This window comes from Gambusia affinis, linkage group LG18, assembly GCF_019740435.1.
Source record: "Gambusia affinis linkage group LG18, SWU_Gaff_1.0, whole genome shotgun sequence".
NCBI lineage: Eukaryota > Metazoa > Chordata > Actinopteri > Cyprinodontiformes > Poeciliidae > Gambusia > Gambusia affinis.
The window spans coordinates 13,768,143-13,795,160 of NC_057885.1; the positions used below are offsets into that span (position 1 = coordinate 13,768,143).

The 27,018-nt window shown below is 37.2% G+C and overlaps 2 protein-coding genes across 2 annotated transcripts in view; one reads left to right on the forward strand and one right to left on the reverse strand.

The window, feature by feature from the left end:
- LOC122820240 (zeta-sarcoglycan-like) overlaps positions 1–17,751 on the reverse strand; it is a 34,944-nt gene extending 17,193 nt beyond the window's left edge. Inside the window, exons 1-3 of the mRNA XM_044097483.1 lie at positions 17,492–17,751; positions 9,421–9,615; positions 4,472–4,573 (exon numbers count right to left, since the gene is read on the reverse strand). Of these exons, the coding sequence (XP_043953418.1) occupies positions 4,472–4,573; positions 9,421–9,615; positions 17,492–17,530 (336 nt within the window). The 5' untranslated portion in view covers positions 17,531–17,751. The remainder of the gene's footprint in view (positions 1–4,471; positions 4,574–9,420; positions 9,616–17,491) is intronic.
- Positions 17,752–20,285: 2,534 nt separating this feature from the next.
- Positions 20,286–22,932, forward strand: LOC122820241 (dynactin subunit 6-like). Its single transcript, XM_044097484.1, has 7 exons — positions 20,286–20,408; positions 20,635–20,699; positions 20,787–20,892; positions 20,970–21,058; positions 21,270–21,317; positions 22,306–22,448; positions 22,534–22,932. The coding sequence occupies exons 1-7, from the start codon at positions 20,374–20,376 to the stop codon at positions 22,630–22,632; spliced, it is 585 nt and encodes a 194-aa protein (XP_043953419.1). The 5' UTR covers positions 20,286–20,373; the 3' UTR covers positions 22,633–22,932.
- Positions 22,933–27,018: the final 4,086 nt, after the last annotated feature.

Below are 27,018 nucleotides of genomic sequence, written 5' to 3' on the forward strand. Positions count from 1 at the left end.
AGTTTATAAACGATTTCCTCAGGGGCTTTGTTGGAGAGGTTCTTGCTCTTCCAAACTCTAAGATCACATAAAAGGATCTTCAGTCACCGTTTATGTTCCAGAAGGTCAACTTGGGATCAAAGAGAAAGCACATAAATGGGGAGACTGTAGGTGCACAGTGACTGAATCAGACGGAAAATGTACTTGAACACAGGAGGCTTCCCTGCATATAAATAATAACATCTGAGCCAAAAGCAAAAGTGTGGCACGCCACTTCAATAAGTCAGTTTAACAGAAAGCAGTTGCATGCGATGCAGTTAATTTAGACAGTGAGCATTAAATTAAACACAGGGACTCAAAGGGGAGAAAGATTGCCACTCAGGATTTAGCAGCATTGATGTCTGCAGAAATTCATTTGTATTTTAATTATTTTCTGTCAAAACAAAAACATTTCCTATTTTTAAAAAGATTGCTTACATTTTAATTTCCTTCATTTAAATCACTTTTGTATCCAGGACGCTTAATAGGTTTGCAAACACACAGTGGGTAAAATAAATATTCAACATTTTACATGTTTCTTATGAGGTAATTGAAATAATTCAAAACAGAAGTGCATTTAATAGTTTGCAGAAAAAGCATTTTTGTGGTGATGACATCAAAACCTCTCATTTATGAAGAAACTAATTAAATGCTGAACATAGGTTTAATTCTGACTCGTTCTTCCACACAAACTGTCTTTGACTCTGAAAGGTTTTGAAGATAATTTTTCTGCAATCTTATCTTAAGTCCTTTCCATAGATTTCGTTTAGCTGGATACAAGTCAGACGGCTCACTTGGCTTTTCAAGCCGTGGTGCATGAGGAAAGACGTTTCCTAAGTTCCCCAAGTGATGTCTTTGGGATTTATTGTTACTCAGATTCTTATAAAGAATGTCCCAGTACATTTCTCCATATAGCGTCTACCATATGTTGTAAGACAGCCCACAACATGATGTTTCACCTGTTAGCATTGTGTTTGTAGGCTGATCATTCTTCCTTCCAAAAGACCAGGTGACATTTTGCTAGTATTTCTAAAGCTTGTCCAAATCTACTACAAACCAAACATGCTTTCTCTTAGGCAGTGGAGACCTCCGCAGTGATTTTGCACAGAGGCAATTACAATAGAGTGCATTACTTATTGTTCCCAACTTCACCTGCCATCTCTAGGTTTTTTTTTTATGCTCTATGCGAGTGCATTTTCACTCTTGTACAGCTCGCTTGATTATTCTTCTGAATCCTGTCAGAAATCTAACAAGCAGCACTAAGCCACAGCTATTTTATAGTGAAATTTTCTTCCTTTTACTTTTGGATTATGTTTCCAATACTACTAATTGGAATATTAAGAAGTTTAGAAATGAAGCACTAACCACTCCCATTTCCAATCATACCACTCTGTGCCATTTGCAATGACAAGCCTTTATGTAGGCCATTACTTTATATTAAATAAGCTGATAAACTGATTCTTCACTTGTGGAGTAGGTTGCTTTGATTTCTTTGTAAGTGTGGATAACTTTGGTGCTGGCTGACATTTGATGGAAATTTTATGTCAATGACCCCATTAAAATTATTCAAAACGAGACAAGCATTGATGTGTTCAATACTTATGTCCCTCACTTTCTCTGCAACCTAATATAAAACTCTTCCTTGCAGTGAAACGTAACAGTGTTAGCCAACTCAAACTGATTCCAGAATGAAGGCTTTTCAGCTTGGAGACTTTAACAAGCCTGTATTTTAAACTGTCTCTTCTAGCAGGAAAATTAGGAATACAGCTCACCATCTTCTCTGACAGCTGTCAAGCAAGCAAGGCGAGAATGCCTGAAGTAGAAAAAGGTTACACCTGCAGCTATTCTCAGATTAGTCAGACTCACTAGAGCCAATAATAAGAGCCAGCAACTTCATCATCAGAAACTTGATCAACTAATTGGGCAAAGTGTTGCCTCATTTTTCAAAACAATAATCTGGTTTTAATACAATGAAGTCATTCATAAGCTCACCTGGATTTTAAATTGTAATTAAAGTTTGTTGGAGAACGGGATGAATATTAAAATATGCTTTATTCCAGGCAATAAACACACATGTTTCATATGTACATAGTGAATAAAACTGCAAAGTTAAAATATTAAATCAAACACCTGGATCTCTGCAGCTGCCTACATAATGAAAGTTTAAAAAAATTCATAAAAATCTCCTGACTGGAGAAATTCAAGTATTTAATTGTAACACGTCACCAGAACATTTCATTTTTCTCTTTAGCTTCAACTGGAAGGGTTCATAAGGTGCAGCTCAATTAAAAGTTAAAACTTTATAGATGTTCAATTTAACATAAGTTATTTTGGCATGACTGAAATTTAGAAACCTGATGATTAAAACTAGAATGGCAATGAACACAAAATCAAATGCAACAACTTCACCAGTCTGCAGAATTGTGTTTTTCAAAGTAGTATTTCATATTTTGTCACATCCTAATCACAAACATTTCCGTACTTTCTCGGGATTTTACGATAGACCAACACAAAGTGGTACATAATCATATAGAGATTTTCAATATGCTACTTCAGCCTAGTTTTTCATATTCTTTAAAAGACAGTTTTTGAGATTTTCTCCATCTTGTTTTGTTCCGTCACATAAAATCCTAATAAAATTCATTAAAGTTTGTGGTTGTAATGTGAAAAACCTCAAGTGTTAATACCTTTGCAGGCCACTCCATCATAAAAGCTCTTGAAATCTCATTTTGTTTGTGAAATGCTTTTGCATAAACATTGCTAGACTGAAACAAAGGGAAAACTACTTGCTCTGAGATTGGTAACTAAATCTAGTCAACTGAGGCTTGTCTCATTTTCTCTTGGCTCTCAAATATTTAAGGAAAATCTGGTAAAACCAAAAAAAAAAAATCTAAATAGTTACATTTTATTTCATTAGTTCAGTAGCTTCAAGAATTGATTCTTACTTGGTTTATTTTGGATATAAAAAAAAAAAAATCTTAAAATTTCAAAACGTAAAGTTTCATTTGTTCTTTGGTCCTTAACTTTATTTAGAAGTCATAAAACCCTCTTCCACTTACATGATAGAAAAACACAGGCTTTCAGAGGACATGTTTTCCTGTTTTGCTCCTCTTCATGTTCACACACAGTTGAGCACATGGATTTTGTATTTCAATTACTTAAAAATGTAAGTAAACTAAACAATTAAAATGTAAGACAACATGTCTTAAAAAGTGTTGTGAGAGGACAGCTTCAAAATTAAATCGCAATTAAAACATTTTATGTTCAGAAATAATTAGAACTCCACATTTATTCTCATCTAAAATGAATAAATACAATTACACACAGATGTACCAGAACAAAGGACATACAATATTTGACGCAAGCCAAACAGCATTCTGAGAAAAGAAAAGAAAAAAAACATATTCATGCCAACTTAAGCATGAAGGAGGAAATGATCTCATGATCTGGGGATATTTTACTGCAGCAGAACTTTAACACCTCAAAAATCTGGAGGCTGCAGCTTGGCATTTTACATTTCTTTTACACTGCACAACTATGTTCCCTGCCGCTTTTTCTATTGGTTTCCTATTTTGAGGATGATTACTAAAATAAAACAAATCAGGGAATTGATCTCTTCAGTGTGGTTGACTTGAGTTACTCATTGAGCTTCTTGTGCAAATACCTGCTGGTGGAAGACAAGAGGGCAACTCAGAGCATCGTTTGTAAAATAAGACAGTAAAAATGCCCGCAGGTTGTTCTGCAATAGGAGTAGACCACTGGGACTGCCCTCTACATGAAAGGTTTAGGCTGCACTCTCATCCGTTACTAAAAATATAAACGAGCAAGTCATTTGACTCAAACTGGTATAATCTAACTCATTTCTAACTCTGCTGTGGCAAATTGGACCCACGACTGAGCAACTTCCCCAATCGACGTTCCTAAAATTCAAATTAGCAGGGAAGCCCCTGCTTCCAGAGCTTGAAATTGCTTGCAGTGCCATGTCTAATCACTGAAAAGGAGGATGATCCAACAGAGAGTCTGATTTGCGTGGGAGCAGGAAATGTGGATCAACTTTTATGTGGAAACTGAGCTGGATGTTCTTACGAAGCATCAAAGAAGAAAAAATGGGGAATAGGAACTGGAAGCAAAAGGATTTACTGCCTTGGCTTGATTGGAAATCCAGTAAGCAGCTTCATGTCCACCCCCCATTCTATAGTGTCCTGGTGATGGGAGGAGGGGTGTCTGCTAGAGGACAGAAGGACGTGAGTGGACAAAGGTAAGGAGAATGTCTCCAACATAAGCCAACTTCAAAGGGCTCCTTGATTTGGCCTTTGCTGATCATGGATTGATTGAAATTCAACCACTCTAAAACACCAAACGATCAATGCCCGTCTTCTGCTTTGGGAAAAGTCTTTTCATGTTCGTTTCAGAGAAGCGATTAAAGAGATCTTGAGTAAGGACAGCTACTTACCCTTCTGGACTGGATCTCGCTCACATACAGAGGCATCTGAAACTCGCCGACTCCCTCCAGGTGAAGGCTGTCCTGGTTCAGCTGCAGGTTTCCCATTCCGTCCTGAAACACAATCAGTGACACTGGGATGGGCTGATTGTACCGTTTTGATTCAAACAATCAGCTTTGTAGAAAGCAACTGCATCATTATTGAGAACAAACTGAGTGACACATTTTCACAATTTTTTAAACTTGGTGAAAATATTTTCATTTTTATTTTACTGCTGGCAGCTTTAGTAGAGATAATATTAATCCATAAATGTATAAGTCTTTAGCATCAGTTGATTTTAAGAGTTTTATTGAGAGCTACACTAGGCAAAGTTACCAGGTTCACCAGGGTTTATTCAAACCTGACCATTATTTTCTATTTTAAAAGAAAAAATAAGAAAGATTAGGTAGTTGAGGTTGAAAATGCTAATTTTTGAGCAGAAACTCCTTTTTTGTTGCACCATCTCAGTGCAGCCAATGTAAAAATTATTGTACTGTGAGGAGGAACAGTGATGTTTTAGCAGGTTCAAGTTCATTCTCAGGTTCAACCTCTGTGACTCCTGGATTATCTTCAAACATGTAAACCAGTTTTCTTTCATTTGAGGGTAACAGACCAAGTCTTCTTCCAGAACTTGGATTGGTGACTCATTCAAATACAAACCTAAGTACAGTTGTTTGACCTGATGTTTAATTATGGCTTCAAGATACTTAAAATAAATCTCCATGTCCCTTCCTTAAACCCTGCACATGACACAATTTCAAAACTCCTACAGGACCTGAACGCGTCACTCCTTTCATAGTGTATGATGGAAGATGCCCCACTTGTTACAGCAGCAGAATGTCATCAGAAATGCATCAGATTTTTCAGTGCAACTATGACTGGACAGTTTTGGGTTTGAATACACTTATTAAAGTTAGACTCTGAAAAGCAGGAGAGGATGATGAGGAAATAGAGAGCAGAACTGCTTGTTAGGCAAAAGAAGGCAATAACCAGAAATCTGCCACAGCAGCATTCAGACTGCAAACTTTCCTACCACTGATAATCGTTGTTATCCTTGTTTCAGAAAACTCAATTAGCAGTGTGAATGTTAGTCAATCCAAAGAGTCCTGTTAAATATTTTTTTAATCCTGGGAGAGAGAAACCAGCAGCCAGTATCCATGTTCAAGAGGTTTCCAGGTCTTGTCCCAGGATATTAAAAAACTTTTTAAAATATTTAGAACCACCTTAATGGGCATTTTTTAATGTCCTTACATTATGTCAATTTTCTCCAGTTCTGCTCAAACTCGCCAATTTTGATTCACAGGCAAAAGGTCACAGTCTATAGATCTTCTCGCAGTCTGGTTTTCTAGTTAGCACAGATCATTAAGAATCAGTGTTCTCAGTTAAACTCAGCAATGAACAGGAATGGTTTTTTTTATTTTGAGGCCTAATTTAACAGCTCTCATTAAACTTATTTTAGCTTCACTCACATTTCCAGATAAAATTCTAACAGATAAGCAAGAGTCTTTATACATACAACAACCGGATGATAGAATTACAAAAAGCTAGGAGTGTAAAGCGTTTCCCCTAATCTTGATTTCCTAATTTTTGGTTTGAAAAAAATAAATAAATAAAACCAAAGAATCAAAGACAACACAAGTAACCAAAAATATATTTCTTAAATAAATGCTTTTATTAAGAGAGAGAAAAATAAATAAACGGAAAAAAAATAATCAAAACTTACAATTTTGGCTAACTCATCTTAGCAGAATTGTTCCAGTTCAGTCACATTGGAAAGTTTTCAACCATGAAAAACCTTTTTAAGTTCACGCCACAGCATCTCAACAGGATTGAGATTAAGCCACTTAACTTGTTTTTCTATAGGTATTCAGAAGTAGACATGCTATTGTGTTTTGGATCATTGTCCTGCTGCAGAACCAAAGTTCATTTCAGCTGGAGGTCTCGGACAGATGGCCGGACATTCTCCTTCAGGATTTTTAGAACAGAAATCATGGTTCCATTTGTCACAGCAAGACTTCCAGATTCTGAACCAGTAAACCAACCCCAGACCCTCACAATACCACCATCATATTTTACTGTGGTATGACGATATTATGCTATTTTTCTGAAATGCAGCGTTACGTTTTTCACCAGATGTAACAGGACAGACTTTAACTTGTCTCGTCAGTCCAAAGACTGTTTTCTTAAACATATTGGGGATCGTCAAGAAGTGTTCTGGGAACACCGAGACGAGTCTTAATGTTTTGGGTTTTTTTCCCTCTGTATTGGTTTTCATCCTGGACCACTGCCATGCAGGCCATTTTTGCCCGTCTCTTTTTTTAAGGTTTACAGACCGATACATTTCAATTACTTTCTTTTGCATTTGTATGGATGTGAGCATGATGCCAAGCGTTAGAAGCTTTTGGTGTATTTCACTTTATCAGACAGATCCCATGATTGGGAACAGGTGTGGCAGTAATCAGGCCTGAAAGTGAACTCAGGTGTGATAAATCACTTGTTTTAACATGCAGGCTATCATTCTTTTACACAGGTCAGTGCAAGTTTGGATTATTTTCCTCCCTTGTTAACAGACATTTAAAAACTGCATTTTGTGTTTATGTTATCTTTGACTAACATTTGAATTGGCTTGATGTTCTGAAACACTGAAGTGCGTCAAGCATGCAAAAAAATAAATAACTAAAAAGAGGAAAAAGGAAGGGGGCAAACACTTTTTCACACCACTGTGTACACAAAACCCATCCATAAAAGTTGCAAATTTTCAGCAACCTAGCTGTTCAGCTTATTCTGACAGATGAGGCAGACTTTTCCCTGTTCAGCTGAAAGGTTTACAAATAAATTGGCTCCATGCTGTTTTTTGTTTTTTTTTTAAACACCCAGTCAAAAGGGATATAAAGCTGCAAAAATAGCAGAAGATAAATGTTAGTTTTACATCACATCGATTCAGGAAATTATTTTGGTCACAGATAATTCAGCTGAAATTGGACAAGATTACGTCCAGCCCCAGCACAATAAGCAAAGTGTTGAGAGAGGACAGCTTTTGTGAGGTTGTGTATGATGAGATTGGCCCTGAGGGATGTGCTGAAAGGGTATATAGAGCTGTCAGCAGAAATGGATAGAGACAGAAGAATATAGAAGCAGAGCAACAGCAGGGAGAGCTTTATCATATATGAGAGCAGGGAGTGAGGACAGACACCAGAACAGAAATCAAAGGAGTGCAGGAGGAGGGTTTGGGTCTTTGTATGTCAGCAGACAGATGCTAAAGTCACTGGAGTGGATGTGAATGCTCCATAGGCAGCATGGGAGTGAAAATAGGACATTGCTCAGAGAGGCATTACAAGAGAGAGAAAAAGAAATCTTTAAATTGTCATGTTGAGAGCAAAAATCTACCACACTAAAATGGACATTGTAGACTTTAACAAATTTGAATGTTTTTGATTATCTAAAAAAAAAAAAAAAGCATTGAGATCATTTTATTTAGATTTAAGAAAACAGATGCTAAAAATCCATTTGAATGCAGCCCTGGTTAGAAGTTTGCAGGCTTTTATTATCACACAAGACTATGATTTTAATTTTAAACATTTGAGTGTTTTTAGACTAGGATTGTACAATAAACATAAACCAATGATGAAACATTTATTGTGGATTTTCTCTAGCTCAAACATGTCAAAAGTATTACACTGCTTCAGAATCTAATTTACCCCTTCAAATTTTTTTAAAATCAATTCTAAATCTTTTATATAATGCCAAAAATAACCAAAGAAAAAAAAAAAAACTGGAGTTTTTAAGTTTTTTTTTTTTTGTTGTCGAGTGAAAAACATATTCAAGGCAACATGTTGAAAAGTAATTTCCCCCTAAAGCTAATCGCTGGCTGTTCCACCCCGAGAAGCAACAACTGCAGTCAAGCTTTTGTGATAATTAGAAATTAATCTGTTATAATGTAAAAAAAAAAAAAAAAAAAAAAAAAAGTTTCATTCCTAATACATTGTGAAATGCCCCAAATAATCAAGTTCATAATCAAGTTCTGACTCCATATGGGCAAGAGTACATTTATCTCACCTTAATGTCCTTTGAGGTCATTTTGATTCTCAGTTCATAAAGACAAAAATCAATGACAAGATGGCCGAATGAAACACGGGCTGCTCAAACAACACCTAAAAGGAGGAATTTATTTTTTAATTTCTACATTTATGGCCGTAGGCCCGCAGAGATCTGAAATGTTCACTGAAAAGGTATTTTACTCATGGCACAGATTGATGGGAATAGCAGAGGCAGTAGCATTCGTCAGGAAAAGTCCCGTCACAGGAAAGGAAACTGCTGCCGTTGGGACATTGTTGACAAAATGGTTAATAGTGTGCATTGTCCCTGAAAATGTCACTGGAGCCCAGAGGAGCTGCTGGGTTTGGTTTTGTCTCAGATTAACAGTCTCCGTGTCAGCAGGTCCAGCTGCCAAGTGTTTTCAACTCTTTACAAAACAAAGATTGGCCAAAACATAATATGCAATATTTAGAATCGTTGTGTTTGGCTTTAACAGCGTTTTGGATATAAAGAAAAAAAATATCCTTGTTACATTTAGATTGCACGTTTTTTGCATCAAGACAAATATCACAAGGGAATGAAAAACTGTGGTCTAACCAATTTTCAGAGGCTGGAACAAAACTTCCAGTTCCACCCCTGAGTAACATGAATGTATTCATTATAGTTAAAATAGCATTCACATTAACCACCAACACATTTTCCAGAATGCAGTTGCACTTGGCTCTGCTTTGCCTAGTTAGCTGCAAAACAGAAAAGTGAAATTCTGACAACTGAAAACCTTGACAGAACTCCTATGTAAAAAGAAACTCAATGCTGTCTGTGAGAAATGTTTGAAAATTACCCAACCAAAGCAAAAACATTTCTCCGAAGGACATGCTGAACTCACCGTTGAAAAATTCATAACCTTAATAATCCAGACAGTGAGGGCCAGGTTTACTATCATGGTGACCAGGAGCAGCAGCAGGAAGAAATAGAGGCATCTCTTTCTCCAGCCGTACAGTCCCACTGGATATACGGCTTCACAGCCCGGACGCTGGAGGTGCAGGGACTGCGAGGCCAGGATAAACTGCTCCTGGGTAATCTAGAAAAGAAACACGCAGAATAGCCTTTTGTTAGGTGGCTGTCAAGTACATGGTCACTCCTTGCAAAGGCAATCACATGTTGTAAGTGGTCATTACCTTCAAGCACCACCAAATTGACTCCACACTGAAGAATGGCTGTTATTTTTTAAGTGGTGACACATAATAAAAAAATAAAACACAAAAAAGTGAGGCCTGATTGTTAGCTGGTGGCTGCTGTAGCCTGAAATTTCGTTAAACGGCTTTTGAGCTGCAACAAGCCACAGAATGAGAAATGTTTTTATTTTCATGGTAATCGTACTAGATTGGCACCTAAAAGGGAAACAAATCAATTGTTAGAAAGGAAAACCATTTTTAAAAAGCTGCATCATTTGTCAAAATTATTGATTACATGTACACTGCAAGAAATCAATTTTTATTAATACATTTTAATTTGGAATCAAAACTACACATTAATCAAGCATAATTAGTACAAGTTATTCTGCTCATAAAAGTCTGACCTTTGTACCAAGTTTGGCCACCATAAAAGAGGTCATTTGTATGGATTTAATAACCTGTCACACTTTAGTTTTCAATGCTAATTGCTTGTTGACATTTTAACGTCTCAGTGCTTAAATAGCAAACAACACGTTACCCTGAATGACAGCTTCCTGCAGCTCACTTGTTTACTTCTCTGCTCATGTTGAAATGTTTAGAAAGTTCCTGCCAATCAATGTCTCATGGGAAAATCTTTCAGTGGTAGAGCGGTAAGCTGGCTTTGTGAAGCGGATGGTTGCCACTGGGAATGAGTACAGGTGGGAGATTGCTCTAAGACAGCATCACAACACATAATTGGCCAGTTTTATCTAAAAAGTTCCAAAATAAGTTTTCAAATTTCCATACACTTTAAAGTCCTCCTAATGCAATGCTAATGGAAGAACAAGAGAAGGGCGGCACCGTCCCTCCCCAACCTTTAGCTGGACACCGATTCCAGCTACGTACTGGAAGAACTGCAGGTTTTCTACTTGAGCAGGTAGCAAATAATGAGCTTTTTATACTAAAGAGGTTTCTCTTTAAAAGCCTTCTCAGGCAGAGACGAACAGTTGTTTTCTAGCAGATTGTGACTGAAGGCTGACTGTGTAAATATTCTAATCACAGGGTGCAAGGTTGGTTGAGCTCTGAACTCTTCCACACAGCTTTTGAAAGGATGGAAATTGGGCCCTTTTTAACTCTTCACATAGAAGCTAAGAGAAAGAATCGGCGTTTTAAAGTCAGGGCAAAATGTCCAGCAGCAACTGAATGCCACTCATACACCCACAGGAGCTACGATTAATCTATCATGCTGGTGTAAAATCTTTTGATTGCTGACACACACATCTATAATTGACACACCTGTGCACAGCTTTTCCCCCTCTGGATACCCTGGACATGTAATTCATGCATAATTTCAAAGTCATGGCCCACATGCTTTTTTTCCCCCACACTCAGCATGTCATTAGCATAAGACACTAATGGCTGGTATCATTACATAGTAGGGATTTTTTTTTTCTGTTAGGCAGTCATTAGTTGGTGCTCTAACTCCGCAAGCTGTCCTCCCCCCCCCAAAGAAAGTCCAAGTTTAACAGAGATTCTTTAAGAATCAAGAGTTAATATTTTATTTGCTGTAGTCCTATCAGTCCAGGTGAGGCTTGGATGGAACAAAACATCTGTTTCAGAAGTGAGAACAAACAGAACAGCAGCCTCTGGAAGTATTGTTGCAACAAATCAATATTTCTTGTGGGGGTGAGCAGTTGATGAATTTTAGTCATTATAAAACCTGAAACACAGAGAGGCTGATTTTGGAAAGAATGTTGCAGGCAGTGCGTGGTGTAGTGGTTAAAGGTGGATGCCAGAAATAGGCAAACAGCCCTTGGGCTGCTCATCGTTTCATAGAAACAGATGTATTTTCAGGCATTTTGACAAGTGTAAGACTCTTCACTATTCTGATTGACCGAGTGCGTTTCATTATAGAAGTAAAAAAGAGAAAGGCAAACATCTACTTAACACCGTCTCTGGGACACAAAGTTTAGTTAATTTGGTCAAAATGTAATTTTACGTTCAATAAAAATTTCCAGAAGCTTTAAGATCTATAACAAAAACAAAACTGCATACAATCTTTAGCTTCTGTGTATTAATGGTACATTGGGTCAACCAATCCCAACCAGCAATATTTTAAGTACCTCACAGCTTACAGTAGAATAAATCCCACTTCATTTTTTTGTTTTTTAAAAATAAAAACAGCCACTGAATAAAAAATGCTCTGAAATATTTCCATGTTGCTCTATGCCATAAAAAATAAATAATAAAAAAAAGAACTAGCACTTAATTACTGTTTTCACTACATGCATTTATTATCCGACAAAAATCAGGAGGTTGAAATTTAACCACAAATATTAAACCCCTGATCAAATTCAGAAGACTGTCAAACCTGTAGCCACTATGAACGTTAAGGGGTAATACAGGTTGTGGAATGAGTGTGTCGTATCCCAAAGGCAAGACAGCTGCTGCCACAGCATGAGCCTGCAGGTGTTCAGGAAAATAAAAAAAATCATATTATCTTCTAGAGTCTGAAGAAATAAAGTGATCAGCAGAATCTAGTGTAGATGTTAACATTTTAAGGATGGCACACAACACTGTTACCCAAACTTGGAGCACTGAGTGTACTTGAACAGCCTACTTGCATGAGAACTGCGATACAGCACAAATCTGTGTTGGGTATCCTCTTGGGTGCATTTATTGCAGAATTTGATGCAGTAAGAGGTTTTGACCGACTTGAACACACCAAATGTGCAAAGTCTGTAGTTTTTAGCATGATGTATTAACACTTACTGCCTCATACTGACTTTATTGAAGTAGTTCACCAAGAGGTCAAACTCAGCACAACTTTGCTAGTGGCTTTGAAACAAGTTTCACATACTGTTGCTTGTACACATTTGCTTCTTCTGTGTGTTTTCTTGGCACAAATTTGAATTTCCACATTGGCAAAGAACCTGGCAAAATTCTTTAATCTACCTTATTCCTAGCTGGCTAATTTTGGTCCAACAATTCTGAGTTTCCATGGGCTTCTTGACCAATTCAAGTAAAGGTTTTCCTTACTTGGCCTGTTGGTATAGCAGGCCTTGTCTTGGCAGGTTTCCTTTTGATTTTGGACAAACTAGTGCTATGACATGTTCCAAGTTTCTAGTATTGCTTTATAAACTAATCCAAATTTAAACTCCTCTACAACTCCCCCCCGCCCCCCCATCATGTACATTGGTCTTCATGATGCCAATTGTTCACCAATATGCTCCAACAAACCAGAGGTCTTCAGACCAGCTGCATTTTCTAGAAGATTAAATTACAAACGGATGGATTTGGTTTAAAAACAAAGGTGACTACTAAAAGGCATTTAATTGCATTTGATTTAATTTTGGTGCAACACAAAATGTTGAATGCATATGCAAACAATATATATATTTATAGCTAGGCACACCAAACAAACCTGTTCTGCAGGCTTCATTCACTTTCTAAGAGGCCATTTCTATGGATGAACACTTTTGGAAGTGGTGGCAGATGTCTCACAAGTCAATGTTGCGACTTGGCAGCAAGTACAAATGATCCACATCACTGGCCTAGAAATGTCAGTGATTCCAATTTAACCAGTGTTACAGCGAAGGGACAGGAGTATTATCAGAGGCACTGACACAAAGTTGCAAGGTTTAGCATCACAAAAGTCATTTTTTGCAGCCACAGTTCTTTGTAGATGGAGTGTTGATAAGATTATCAGACAGTTTTCAAACTTTAACATAATCACAACATATTTTATGTGGATCTGATGAATATTTGCCAAGAAAAAAAAAACCAACAACAATATTTTAGTCAACTGACCAGCTGTTTAGATTCACTCACTGCACTGTTGCCAGGGGAAACTCAATCACTTGCCAATTTTGGCAACCCACCATACTCGGCTCAAGAGAAGTCAGTGATTTCTTATCCAGACTTTTAATGTGTGCATCAATCTGCCTCCAAAATGTTAGTTCATAACAGATAATTGAATCAAGAAAAGCTATCAGTTACTTCATTATGTCAGACATTGCAGTCTATTACAACCATAAAAAGGAGAGTGCTGAATGAGATCCAGGAAGTGTAAGAGAGGTTTTCTACCCAAATGCTACTTATATTATGGTTTATAAATGCACCATGTTTAAAGCATTAGTTTTATTTACATTTGAGGTGTAAGATCCAATTATATTATACTTTGGATGTGAAGAAAATGCAATGCAAGTTAAAGTTCAGCTCAACAACAGTTGGACACTTTAAGTTAGCAGCTATGATACAAATACAAATATACAAATATCTTGAGGAATACACATACTGCATCATTCTCTTTATGAAATCTTATGTAAAATCACTTCAATAAAGGACCAATAATGGGCTCGCCTCACGGAGGTGACGGCGCTCCATCGCCACTCATTTCCTATGAACACTTGTGATGAGGCGACAATCACTTGCCCTCATCCAGCCAAGCTACTGGCAAAATTTGTGCGTGTGAAATTTTGAGCTCATACACGTAGATATACAAACACAGGCTAGTGAAACAACACAAAGTTGAAAACTGTTCAACATTTGTCGCCACCACTGATACCACCATTGTGTCCATGTGCTGGATTCATCTCAAATGTTGGATAGTTTTTACCTTTCATCATCGTTCGTGACTTTCTATATGTCAAGGCCATAACTAAAGAGATGCACAGTGAAAGGATATAGGACTTGAAACATACTGTTAAATTATGCTTTACGTTTATGCAAGTCTTTTGTATCAAAATAAGGTTAAAAAGTTACTTGTAATCAGGGAGGAGCCAGGAAGTTATCCAGTAACTGTGTAAAGTTATTGATTGTTCTCATAAGTTATAATCTCATCCAACATTCATACTGCACATTAGACACATTTTGTTGCAGGTTTTTATACATTTAATACTTTTCTTTTTTATATTTGTATGAATCTATACAAGTCTCATTGCTGCAGTTACATCTGAAGCTTCCCACTATGGGACACTAAAGAATATCTTTATTCTAATAACTATATACCGGTAATACAAAAATTAAAACCTTGAGCTCAGGAAAGAAAAAAAACAAACAAACAAAAAAAAAAAAAAACACAGCAATACTGTAGAAATAAGGCATTCATCTATAAAAAAAGAAGCCATTTTTAAATGTGGTAATAACTATCTTCACATCTGAAAACGTGCAAGTTTGCTATTGTTTAAAAAGGTACAACAGCTTTTGTAAGATACAATTGCCGAAATAAGCTGCAGCTCCCAAAAAATATGCACACCATCATGAACAGATGGGTCAGAATTCACACGGATGATTTACCATCTACAGTCCTTGTTACACACGCTTTCTATTATTAGAAACCAAACACCTACACAGCAGCATGCTACTTTGAGGTGGAATAAGCCATAACATCTCTGTAGGTGATGCTCTGAAAACATCCACATGGACTTGCTGCACAATCCAATCTTAGAAAACTCTGCCTCATTAATCCTGTTCATGATTGAGCATTCCCCATTTTGCTTCAGGGGAAGATTTTCAAGAGTTTTGACAATAAAAACTTGCACCTGCAACCAGCTAAAGCCACCAGTGAGCCAGCAATTACCCAGCAGTCCCGTCACGCTGCCAGTGCACCTCATCTTCACCAATTATTGTTGAGGATGATGGTCTGCATGCTGCTTTGATCAAGCGATGACATACTGCAGAGGCAGCAGAATATAGCCAAGAAGCCAAATAATGAAAGGAAATTAGGACATTATTAATGTTTGATGATGTTAATCAGCAAAAGGCCCATTCTCTCTCATTCAGTAGCACTGCTGGACTCCCACAAGGTTGCCTCAGCTGGAGGCAAGAAAACATTTGAAGTGCACGAATGATTATGCACAACGAATGGACAATCATCCTCAACATCTGCCAAAAAAGAAGCTGTTTGTTAGAAATTCTGTTGGCTTTTTAAAATTTTTTAACAGACTAATCAAAGCGACTTGATTGCAACCAACTGCATACTGTGTGCAACTTGTGCATCAATGTTACTCTTTTCACATCTTGTTATGTGACAAGCATGCTTGGAGAGGTTACCGCTGTCAATACTCATCCATCTTACATGCGAAATCCAATTTTTCTTCTTTTTTTCCCCCCCTTTTTCCTTTTCCCCTTCAGGCTCCTTCATCTCTGCTGGCGTGACAATCACTGAAGTTTGTCACAATGGCTTCATCGTTTGGCAGGCAGTGCCCTTTCTGGGTGGATGGCTGATTGATGGATAGAGGGACAGAAAGATGGCCGGCTGTGCACTTCTTTTGACTGAAAGCAAGTCGGACCAGCAGAGATGAGTGATGTCCAATAAGTCCAGCACAACAAAAAGGTTGCAGCTGAAGGCCTGAAACCAATAAGACTGAACATCAGAAAGGTTTTTCCATCCAGTCAGAACAATACTTCTGGCTTTTAAGAAGAAGTCTCTGCACACACACACAAAAATATTTTCTCTGCACCTACTGTATGTGTATTAAAGTCAAGAACTGTTAAGTCTCAGACACTTACAGCACTGACAGTTCCCTCTAGTGTGATGATTGCATAGGGGAGGAGAGACAAACTGCTGATGTAAACAGACAACTCTTCCCCACAGTAAACTCCTACTACTCACTAATCCCCTTGGAAAGCCTCAGGGAGGCCAGCAGGGCCACTTTTGGACAGCACACACAGGCATCATTTGCATTCATTGGCCAAATTCACAGCGGATGTGTAATTCTGAATGCTGCATTGTCAAGGAAAGTAGTGCAGGAGAGCCCTTTTTTGGGATGGGAATATTAAGTCTAACTTTTTTATTTCTTAAGTCATCTTCTTAGAGTCTAACAAGCCGCATGGTTCATAAAACATGACTGAGAGAAACTTGCAGACTTGTGGGCAAAGTGTTGGATCAGCTCTGACCTGGTTTTTATCTGGGGTGATTTCCTGACTGATAAGCGTGAACCAGTAAGCCCAGAGCTCTGTGTGTGCGTGCATGCGTGGGCATGCGTGTGTGTGTGCTAGCTGGACCTGAGAGCTCAGTCGAACAGAGGCTCTGCTGTGTGGATTTTACACACAAGATATCTATTTTCTTATTATTTTCCCTCCCTTTTCTTCTTTTTCTTTGCACTGCAGCAACATGGAGGATGGGATGCACATACTGTACCCAGAGGTTACTGCCTCCCCTCACTAGAGTGGAATGATAATGAGAAAGCATGCAGGCAGAATATTCATAGGCTGTCACATTACTGCGATTCTAGAAGAGGGGAGTGCATACACTATGGGGTGTGCTGCAAGAGAGAGATATGTGAGGAAGTCCAGGTAGGCTCCCTGAAATGTTTTGGCCAGGCACCTTGGTTACTATTAATTTCATTCCTGCCTGGAGGGAAGAGAAGCAGACAACTGCTACTCATCTTTAATCAGATTAAAACAAAAAAAAAGAACAAAACAACAAAAAAAAAAAAACGTCATGGCTGTACTGAAACAGAAGGTGCACCTGTTGCAAAAGACTGGTGTAAAATTTAAGTTTGTAACTCAAAGAAGTATATAAAAGGGATATAAGCATTACGGATATATTTAGAGATTTAACGAAAATTAATTTGCATATAATTTTAAAATTATACTAAAGCAGTGACTTTGTCATTATGTTTAAATAAATGTAATAGATGCGTGTTTAAAACTAAATGTATTCAAGTGAAAAATTGTAATTTATCTTAAGACTTAGCAAATAAAAAAATAAAAATCTTTGAAACATTTTTTTTTTCAGTAATAAAAAAAAAATCCCACACACAAATTTAAATAAAATACTAGGCTTTAACACCTTACCTTGAGGTTCTCTATATTGAGGGTTGCCGACTGCTCCATTTTCCGTCCTCATCTGTTTTGTTACATATTTCCACAAAGTTGTTACAAACGAGATTTCAGTCCCGCCTGCTTCCAAACAGCTGAGGAGAGCTCCGTTGTTTTACAGTAAGAGCTGTTTTCATTCTCAACTACATGTTAGCCGTCAATTAAAGGTGGCTATCAGCGCTTAACGAGTTGCAGGTGTGCAGATTCAGGTGCTCACCACGGTTATCCACTTTCCAGTCATTCGCTCCTCTTCAAAAACTCAGCCGCCAGTATGTGTGACGCAATCACGTACAACGTTTCCTCTACAGGATTTCAAAATAAACATCTAGTTTTTTTTAAGACAACTTGATGCATAACTTTGGATTTATTCTACAGTGTTAAAATGCATACATTAGAGCTCAAATATATGCAGATTTCCCCACTAACAATTGGTTAATTGTTTTTTTAAAACGTTATTTCTCAACTGGCTTTTGTAGTCATCAGCGAGCTTCTTCCATAACTCTGTCTTAATATTTGATCACTTTATGGCGAGATAATTAGAGTTAATTTAAATTCTCTGGTTTTCTTTGCATGGACATCTGAGAAGGCCCTTCCAAAACCTTGTTCCTGCTTCATTCGAACTAAACACACTTTTGATGATGGGCCTTTTCATGCATGCCTACATTTTAATGGTCCAACTGTCAATTTCAGGTCAAGTTGAAGAAATTGAAAGTAGCTTTTCTTCTTCATTATTCCTTCCACTTTGTGCAGTGGACCAGCACAACTGAGACACACCCCTAGCATAATGCTTCCACCATAATGCTTGACAATTGGTGTTCGTGTCAATGTGGCATGATAGCTCAATCTTTGTCTCATCAGATCATACGACTTTAGTCGATTTTATTGTGAAGGTCCAGGCTTAGGTCACATCCGGATTACCACGGTGAAATGTGTTTCGCTTCATCAAAGCATCATCGTGGCTCACTTCCAGCGGCTGCGGGTTGGAAACACATACGTACGCGGACGCGCGCGCACACATCTACGCACCAAAAAGTCACAATAAAAAGTGTATTCATATAGCAAATAGTGCTGACTGCGCATTTTCATAAATATTCTAAAAGTGATGATTTATAAATTAGACTTTTTTTTCTCTCCCCATTTTATGGGAAATGTCGCACCCTGCAGGAAGCTCAGCCACACTAAACTGGGGAACGAAATACAAGTAAAGATATCTTAATAGATTGAGCTTTTTGATTTACACTTAAACGATCCTGAACGAATTGCTTAATATGGCGATATTTGGCTTTAAAAATGCATATATTGTTATGTACTAGGGAGGTTGGTGAAATAACTCAAAATAAATGAAACCCAAATTGAACACGTGCAAATGGTCTGCCACATTCATCAAGCAGTGGACTGATGTTTTTGTTTAATCTTGCTGGACCATTTAGCTAATTAAAGTAGTAGTTATGGCATCCTGCTGCAAAGTGAGATCAGCATCTCCATAAAGCTCGTCAGAACAAAGAAACATACAGTCCTGGTAGAGGGCTGTTATGACTTTTTACACCAGAAGATGGCATGGCTCCTCATATCAACAATAACTATCTAAACTTTTTTTAAATTTTTATTTCCTTTATTTAACCAGGTAAACCCCTTTGAGATCTAGATCTCATTTTCAAGAGGGATCTGGGCAGAAGTCTAAACTTTCCCCTCCAGAACCTCAGATATCTTTGGACCAAATTATTTGTTGCTTGACTTTTTTTGTTTTGTTACAAATGGCATTAATTTTTGACTGCTTATATATTTTGAGGTGAGATTTTCATTTTTTAGGATTTGTTTTCCTTCAATTTAGTATTTTAGACTGAACACACTGTGTCTTTTCTGCATTTGCTGTGCAACTATCATTCACAATCCTGCTTTAAATTATCTTCTACCATTATAATTTTTCACTTTTGTTACAATTAAAATGGAATGATTACTGCTTCCCACTTCAGACACAAGCTATTCTTTTGTATTTATTAGAAATCTGGCACAAACTTTGGCTGTTTGTTTGTTTTTCTTTCAAAAAAAGAAAAACAAGCAGTATGTTAGTATGTTTTAGTAAGTATACTAAAACATACTAAAATATATGTTTTAGTATACATAACAAAAACATGGTGTAATATACGGGTCTGTGATGAAACTCCTTTGTCTGTCATAATAGTTTGTCATGGAAGGAGCTCCAGTTCTAGAACAGCTTCCCAAACGGCTGTGTGGGATGGGAAACATTGTCCAACAATAATGTTATTTTAACTAAGCAAGTGTGTAGTCATACATAATATTTTATGTCTTTTTCATATTAAATATACATACAAAAATGATTATATTATATAAGAACAAACATACAGAATTCTGTGAACATTTATATTCTTGAGCAAAGCCTTTTTTGACAACAACCGCCTTATGTATGTTTATTGGTCGTCTATTCAACAGTCCTTTCTGTGATTATGTAGGTCATAACATGGCTACAACACAACATAACAGTATATATATATATATATATATATATATATATATATATATATATATATATATATATATATATATATATATATATATATATATATATATATATATATATATATATATATATATATATATATATATATATATATAAAATTATTATTATATATATATATATACTCACTGAACTCACTGAAATTAATCTATATAATAGTAATGATATGACGATGCACACACAAAAAGTTAAATTGTCTTGTAGTAACGTTAGTAGAACGATAGAGGGAAGCATCAACCCTTCTAGCAATCATAATAGTTCCGTGCTCGACTTTTGAAGGATTAATAATCAACTGTCGACCAGCCAATTTGCTGTCGCAAGGATGTCAGACGCGAAGCAAATGATTGCACCTAAAAGGTATTTATATGAACTGATTTTATCTACCCATATGTGCTTATATATAGTGACTAATTTGGTGATAATTTCTGTCTGCGAAAAACATAAAATCATATAAATTCACAAATGGTTCGCGGAACCTTTATTGTAAGGATGTAACCGTGATGTATTTCTCCTTACAATTGTGTTTACCGACCACATTGATGGCTTATTAGATTTTTTTCTTTTTGTATGAACTGTGTTTTAGTGCTAAAATAGCAGCTGGAGCTGTTGTGTGCGTTGAGAGTGAAATAAGAGGAGATATCACCATTGGTGAGCCTTTTTATTTTGACACATATTTGCTTCGTCTATACTCTAATCATCATAATTGTACCAAAATGTATTTTTTTGCTCTCTCAGGTGCTAGAACAGTCGTCCACCCAAAAGCTCGGATCATAGCCGAGGCAGGGCCCATTATAATTGGGGAGGGTAATCTAATAGAAGAGCAAGTTCTTATTATTAACAGGTAGGTGCATGTGTGAATGTGCTTTAAATTTTAACCTTTAATTCGTCCAAGGGTTTTAATCTGTGTTGTGTCCGTAGTTATCCTGAGAATATAATGCCAGACTCGGAGGGAGTTGAGCCTAAAACGATGATCATTGGGACCAATAATGTGTTTGAAGTGGGGTGCGGTATCCTTTACAGTTCCGGTAATCGGAGTCTATAATGAACATATCACGCATATGTTAGTGACCCAGTTAATTGTGCAGAAATACCCCCACCCCTCCAAAAAAACCTTTTCAACTGCTGCTAATATAGAAGTAATCCACCAGAGGTCTCCAGAGAGCTGAAAAGTGTCTATTTCTTAATGTATCCTGTTCAAAATCCTTCACTCTGTCTCAGTATCCCAAGCTTTGAAAATTGGAGACAACAATGTGATTGAGTCCAAGGGTGAGTATTGCTTTCATATTGTTTTGTCAAGGCCTTCAATTCAACCATCGCTAAAACTCATACAGTGCTTTGAAAAGGATTTACATCCCTTTAGACCTCCTCACATTTTGTCACTTTACAATCACAAACGTCATAGTTTCAGGTGATAGAAATCCAGCGTTGTGAAGGAGAAGAAAAAATATATGTGACCTTTAACATCTATTGCAAATCTAAATCTGAAAAGTGTGGGAAGCATTTACAGCCTCTTCTATTTGGCAACAGTAAATAAAACTTGGCCTTTTTGCAAGAGTGACAAGCAGAAGAGCAAGAAATGTCCCATGTGCTGTTTGGTCCATGCCTTGTAGGAGATACAGCAAACATAGAGGAGAAGGTCAGTTGTCCAAGATTGAACCTTTTAGGCCATTCCAAACTTGAGTCTGTAGCTTAGCAGCTCTAAAAGTTGCTCAATATTATATATGCGAGTTCTCACTGGAATGTGATGGTGTAAAAAACAAAACCCTGACAGATACAGAGAAGAAATATAATTTACTATAAATTATTTGATAGAATACTCAGTAGGCATAAAGTTTGTATAGGAAGGTAAAAATATGTGTGCATAAATTCAGCTACTTTAAGTTTTTAGCTGCGCCCTTATTTCTTCTTGCTTGCAAAACTTCCTTGTTATCTTTCAACATTTTTTATGTTTTTTTTTTTTTTGCCACCCATATTTGTCCAGCACTGATTAGTGATCATGAACCCAAACATCCTAAATAAATCACACACAACAGATTAAGATTATTTGAAAGTTATGTCTTGAAGCAAATCATGTAAAAACCTGACACTATACCTGGCCACTTTAAAACACTATTTAAAAAAAATCACATTTAATTAGCCAGAACAGCAAAATCTTAATTCTGTCACACCAATAAATGGACAAGACTAATTATCTTACTTTCTATTGCTTTTCTGGAGTCGCTTTTTCCACTTTTTTTTTGTTATTTAACCACAGCTGATGTGGGGAGAAACGTGATGCTGACCAGCGGCTGCATCGTCGGCGCGTGCTGCCAGGTGAACACGTGCGAAGTCGTGCCCGAGAACACGGTAGTTTACGGCTCAAGCTGCATCAGGCGTGTGCAGAGCGAAAAGCCGCAGGTCTGTACCTCTTCAGTTCAGGCAGAGGAAGGCCTTGTTGGCTTTGCGTTGAAGCTCTGAAAATAGTGATTGTTTCATTTTACAGCCACAGACCCTGCAGCTCGACTTCCTCATGAAGATCCTTCCCAACTATCACCACTTGAAGAAAACAGTGAAAGGAAGCGGCACGCCTTTAAGAAACTGACTGTCTTTTGGCGTCAAAAGAAATCACAGAGAAACTAGCAGCTGCAGTCAATCAGGATCGGTAGTAAGATCCGAAAACACAGAGACACTTTAATCTCATGCTTTATGCACTTTTCTTTCATCAAAGTGTGTTGCTTTGCCTCTATCACCAAAAAATAACCAAACCACACCTCTGCTCTTTTACTTTTGGATTAATGTTTTGATTTTTTTTCTTTAATTTTGAAAGTATTTGCACTTGAAGTCATGACTGTGCAAAGAAAGTCATTGAAAAACATTCCAATAAATATTCAAAGTGAGATTACGATTCTTGTATGGCCTATGCTCTATCACCACAAGATGGCACTGTTAAGCAACAGTCTTTGTCCTTTCTGCTTTTGAAGATCTTTTGCTTCATCTGGTGATACATCGTATCAAACTGAATATGTGGGTATTTTTAATGCCACTAAATATAGACCACAGGTGTATTATTATTATTATTTTTTAGCTAAAAAAGATCTCTATCTGAAGTTCTGATCCAAAAATAGTTTCTGCAGCTGACAAAGAGCTGCTGTATTTTTGATCAAGAGCATTTACTGTGTAACAGTGATGCCCCCTTTTGTGAATTTGATAGCAATTTGTCCCCGTCCAAATTGGTGCTGTGGGTATATATATATAATTGACACGGGCGTGGTTGTGACTTGCAGTTTTGAGTTAAGCTCCCTGGGGTGGTGCTCCCATCTGTTCCACACACTCGCCCATTTGGATGAGGATGGATGGATGCTTGAAGGAAAGCAGCGTGTCACCATCTGCAACACCTGACAGGAAAGGTTCGAATGTTAGAGTTTCCAGGGGCTCAGGAAAAACAAAGGCTTTAAGGGGCATCGTGTCGTGCTCAGTGAGCAGAGCGCTCCACAGTACAGCAGTCCCCCCCCCACCCTGTTGGAGACCCACAGCTGGTGTCGCTCTCTGCCAATGCTCATTTGGACATGTCACCCTGGAGTCCCACGAGGAGTGCGCACCAACCGGGAGCTAATTATTTCAGCGGAGGAGTGCAGCCGGGGCCACATCTAGGCTTCTCATCGTTTTAATTTGGAAGGCGGGTGGCAGGGGGCGGGGGGGCTTTTTGCTAAAGCCTCAGTTTACTTTAGCATGACAAGAAAGACAGATGCTGCACACAGTTGCATGGTTGTGCAGAGTGATAAGGGCGTCATGGGGTGCTTGTGTGGCCTTTTAATCTGCCCTGGCAAAATGTCTGAGAGGATACCAACCCAAGCCAGGAATCTAAGAGGAAGTTCAGAAGCTGCTCTAAATTTGGAAGGAACTATTTGTGCCCTACTTTCTCTGCCTTGCTATATTGTTATGAGACTGAATTAGTCACTTTCAACAGGTTTTCAAAGGCAGACCGCCTCTACATCCGAGTGTGGGAGTTGGGGTAGGGTTGCTGTTGCTTTCCTTTCCATGAATTTATCACTTAGAATTTGGTCATAGATATATTATGCCAGTCAGGATTTATAACATCAATATTTTCCTTTTACAAACAGAGATACAGTGCCTCGCAATTGAGCTCAGCTCTCTTGAGGATTTTTTAAGTAGTGGCATGTTACAGCCAACATATAGACCTACATAACATTGTGCATAATTGCACAGTGGAAGGAAGATGGAAGAAAGGAAATCTGAAGAGAGAAGCATTTCCGTTCAGCCTCCTTAATCAATAAATCCTAGCTCAAGCTCAGCCAGGTTGAACTGAAAGCATCTGTAAACATGTCTTTTCACTTCTTGCCACATTTTAAACTAGATTTAGACTTTGACTAGGCCATTGTAACTCAGATGCTTTGATTTAAACCAGTTTATTATTAGCTCTGGGTTTATGTTTAAGTATTGGTTCAGCTTACAGAACTTAAGTTTTATAGTATACAAGTTTTGTTCTGGCTAGATTGCCTGTCTTGTGATTTTGTCTCATAACATAATCCTGTTTCAAACACCTTATGGCGAACATGTCAGCCGTGTTCCTTTGTCTTCATGATGTTTTTTTTTTTTTTTCATGTTTTGTCAGAAACCTCTGAGTCCTTCACAGAACAAATCTTAAATCATTCACATCTGGAATTGATTTACTAATCACATGACTTCTCAAGGCAGCCGACAGCAATGAATTTTGTTTAGGGGCACCAGAGTGAAGGGGGTCCACTACAATTTTTTTGTGCGTCATTATTTGGGAAAATAGTTAAGAAACGTCCATTGCTTTTCTTCTACTTCAGGTTTGTGTTGGTTTCCAACATAAAATCTAAATGAAATACATGGAAGTTTGTGGTTGCATCATCACAAAACGGGTAAGAAGTTCAATGGGCTTCAGCCCCTCCGTCGGTGATATAATACACCTGGAGCTTTTTAGCATTTTAACCACAACGTCTCACAATAGAAACAGTTTTCTCTTCTCTTTGTTGCGCCATCGTGGTGCTTTGAGCAGATCACTCTCCTCTGCAGCCCGTCCTGCTCACAGGCCACCAGTTGCTTTGGGAGGATAAAGGCTTTCTGACAGCTGACCTTTACATCCCGGTCCACTCCACCTTTTAAAACTGAAATGTGACCTATAGGCCACAGTGATTTCCATTGCAGTCCCACAGAAATAATTAATCACATGACAACAGGAACCCAGAAACCACTGGATATTATACCTTTTTAGTCAGCATAGCTCTACTGGAAAAGATTTAACTAAAGCTACCTACTTTGAAGGTAAAACTTCTACAGATTTTCCAGAGGGAATGACTTCTACATTTTTTTTCTGCAAGTCCACTGTAGGTTTCACATTTGCAGATTTCACTTGAAATCCTGTTGTAAAATTAGACGCAGTGTAATCTGAGCAATCCCACTTTTTAATATTCATGTTAATTCAAAAGCTGCAAACATATGTGAAAACTATATGAAAGAAACGGACATATCCCACATCTACATTCTATAACAGGTGATAATTAGGTAATTTCAACAAATAATAACAATCTTTCATTGAAACCAATAATTAGGGGATGTTTTAAATTTTCACCTAATTATCAAGAAAATGAAGAGGTTGTGAGAGTGATATACATATTAATTATTCTCTTTATTACGGTCAACATATCTTTGATTATATTTCAAATCATCCCCACATCAAAATATAATTTTCCCTACTATCTGAACAATGATTTTAAAAAGTTATTCAGTTAATGCTGGTACATGACTATTAGAAAGACATAGTGTTCTTTTAGTATTATGATATTAGAACAGTATGTTGTGTTTTTTCCACTGTTATTTTCAGTTTTATTGTTACCCAGCTGTTACTACAGCATATAATTTTTTCCTAGAATACTTATATATATTTTTTTAATTTTATGTTGGGAGCTATCTTGCTAACATATCTGCAAGTTAGCGCCAGTCACTTCAAGACTACTAAAATTGAAAAAATAAATTAGAAATCTGGTTAATATTAGTGACACACACAAATAAAAATTTGCAAATGAATATAACAAATAGCAGTGTTGCATCCAAAAATAGAACACATTTTTAAAGTATTTTATATACTTGTAAATAGCTAATAAAATAAGTGAAGCTAATTAAACTGACCCAGCATTTGCTAAAAAAAAAAAACTAACAAAAAAAAAACCCAACCACAACAAAAAATTTTTATAATCTTCTGCCATCAGAAGATTCAAAGACTTGTAATTGATGTGGAAAGTATTCACTATGATGAATTTAATGTCACATGATCATAATGTGATATAATACCATAAATAATTAATTCAGGAAAAAAAAGATATTCAAAAGCTGGTGAAAAATAGCAATAGAAGATTTATGATTCTGTAAGTAAAGGTTAATATAACATTTCTAACTATGTTTCTAGACTAAGCTGCAGAAAGCAAACATGTTCTTTCAAATGCAAATTATTCAGTGAGCATTAAAGGTGCTGAGAAGGACAATAAAGACTCCAGGGAGCTGGTTTTACTTTAACCTTTTATTGGCTTCTCTGTGCAACACGGGAGAACATATAACTTCACATATCCTCCCTTTAACCTGCCTTCAGACGTTTTAAGACCACTCTCAGGCAGTCAAAAAGAACGTTATGTTGCTTTGCAAAGGTGTGTGTGTGTCAACATTTGGGAATTCAAGCCTTGGAGACATGCTTAACAATGCCTTTGGCCACCACTTAACCCTCACCGTTCACTGGACCTTAAAATCTTAATGTACAATCTAATGACAGCTCAACTGCTGCCTCTTATTTGTGTACTGTGGCTCTTTCCATATATGAGTATCTGGATATGCACTGTAATTTTACATTACTTGGTGTTTGTCAAATTTGTGTCGTCAAGGATGAATTCATGTGGAATTGGTGATGCAATATTACGCATTAGGGTTTACTGAAAACATCCGATTTCTTTTT

What these genes read in the sequence shown, in the direction of transcription:
- LOC122820241 (XM_044097484.1), top strand. Translation starts at nt 20,374, where the DNA reads ATGTCAGACGCGAAGCAAATGATTGCACCTAAAAG. An exon ending in CAAATGATTGCACCTAAAAG is followed by an intron (nt 20,409 to 20,634) that starts GTATTTATATGA and finishes ACTGTGTTTTAG; the next exon opens with TGCTAAAATAGCAGCTGGAG. An exon ending in TGTGTTTGAAGTGGGGTGCG is followed by an intron (nt 21,059 to 21,269) that starts GTATCCTTTACA and finishes ACTCTGTCTCAG; the next exon opens with TATCCCAAGCTTTGAAAATT.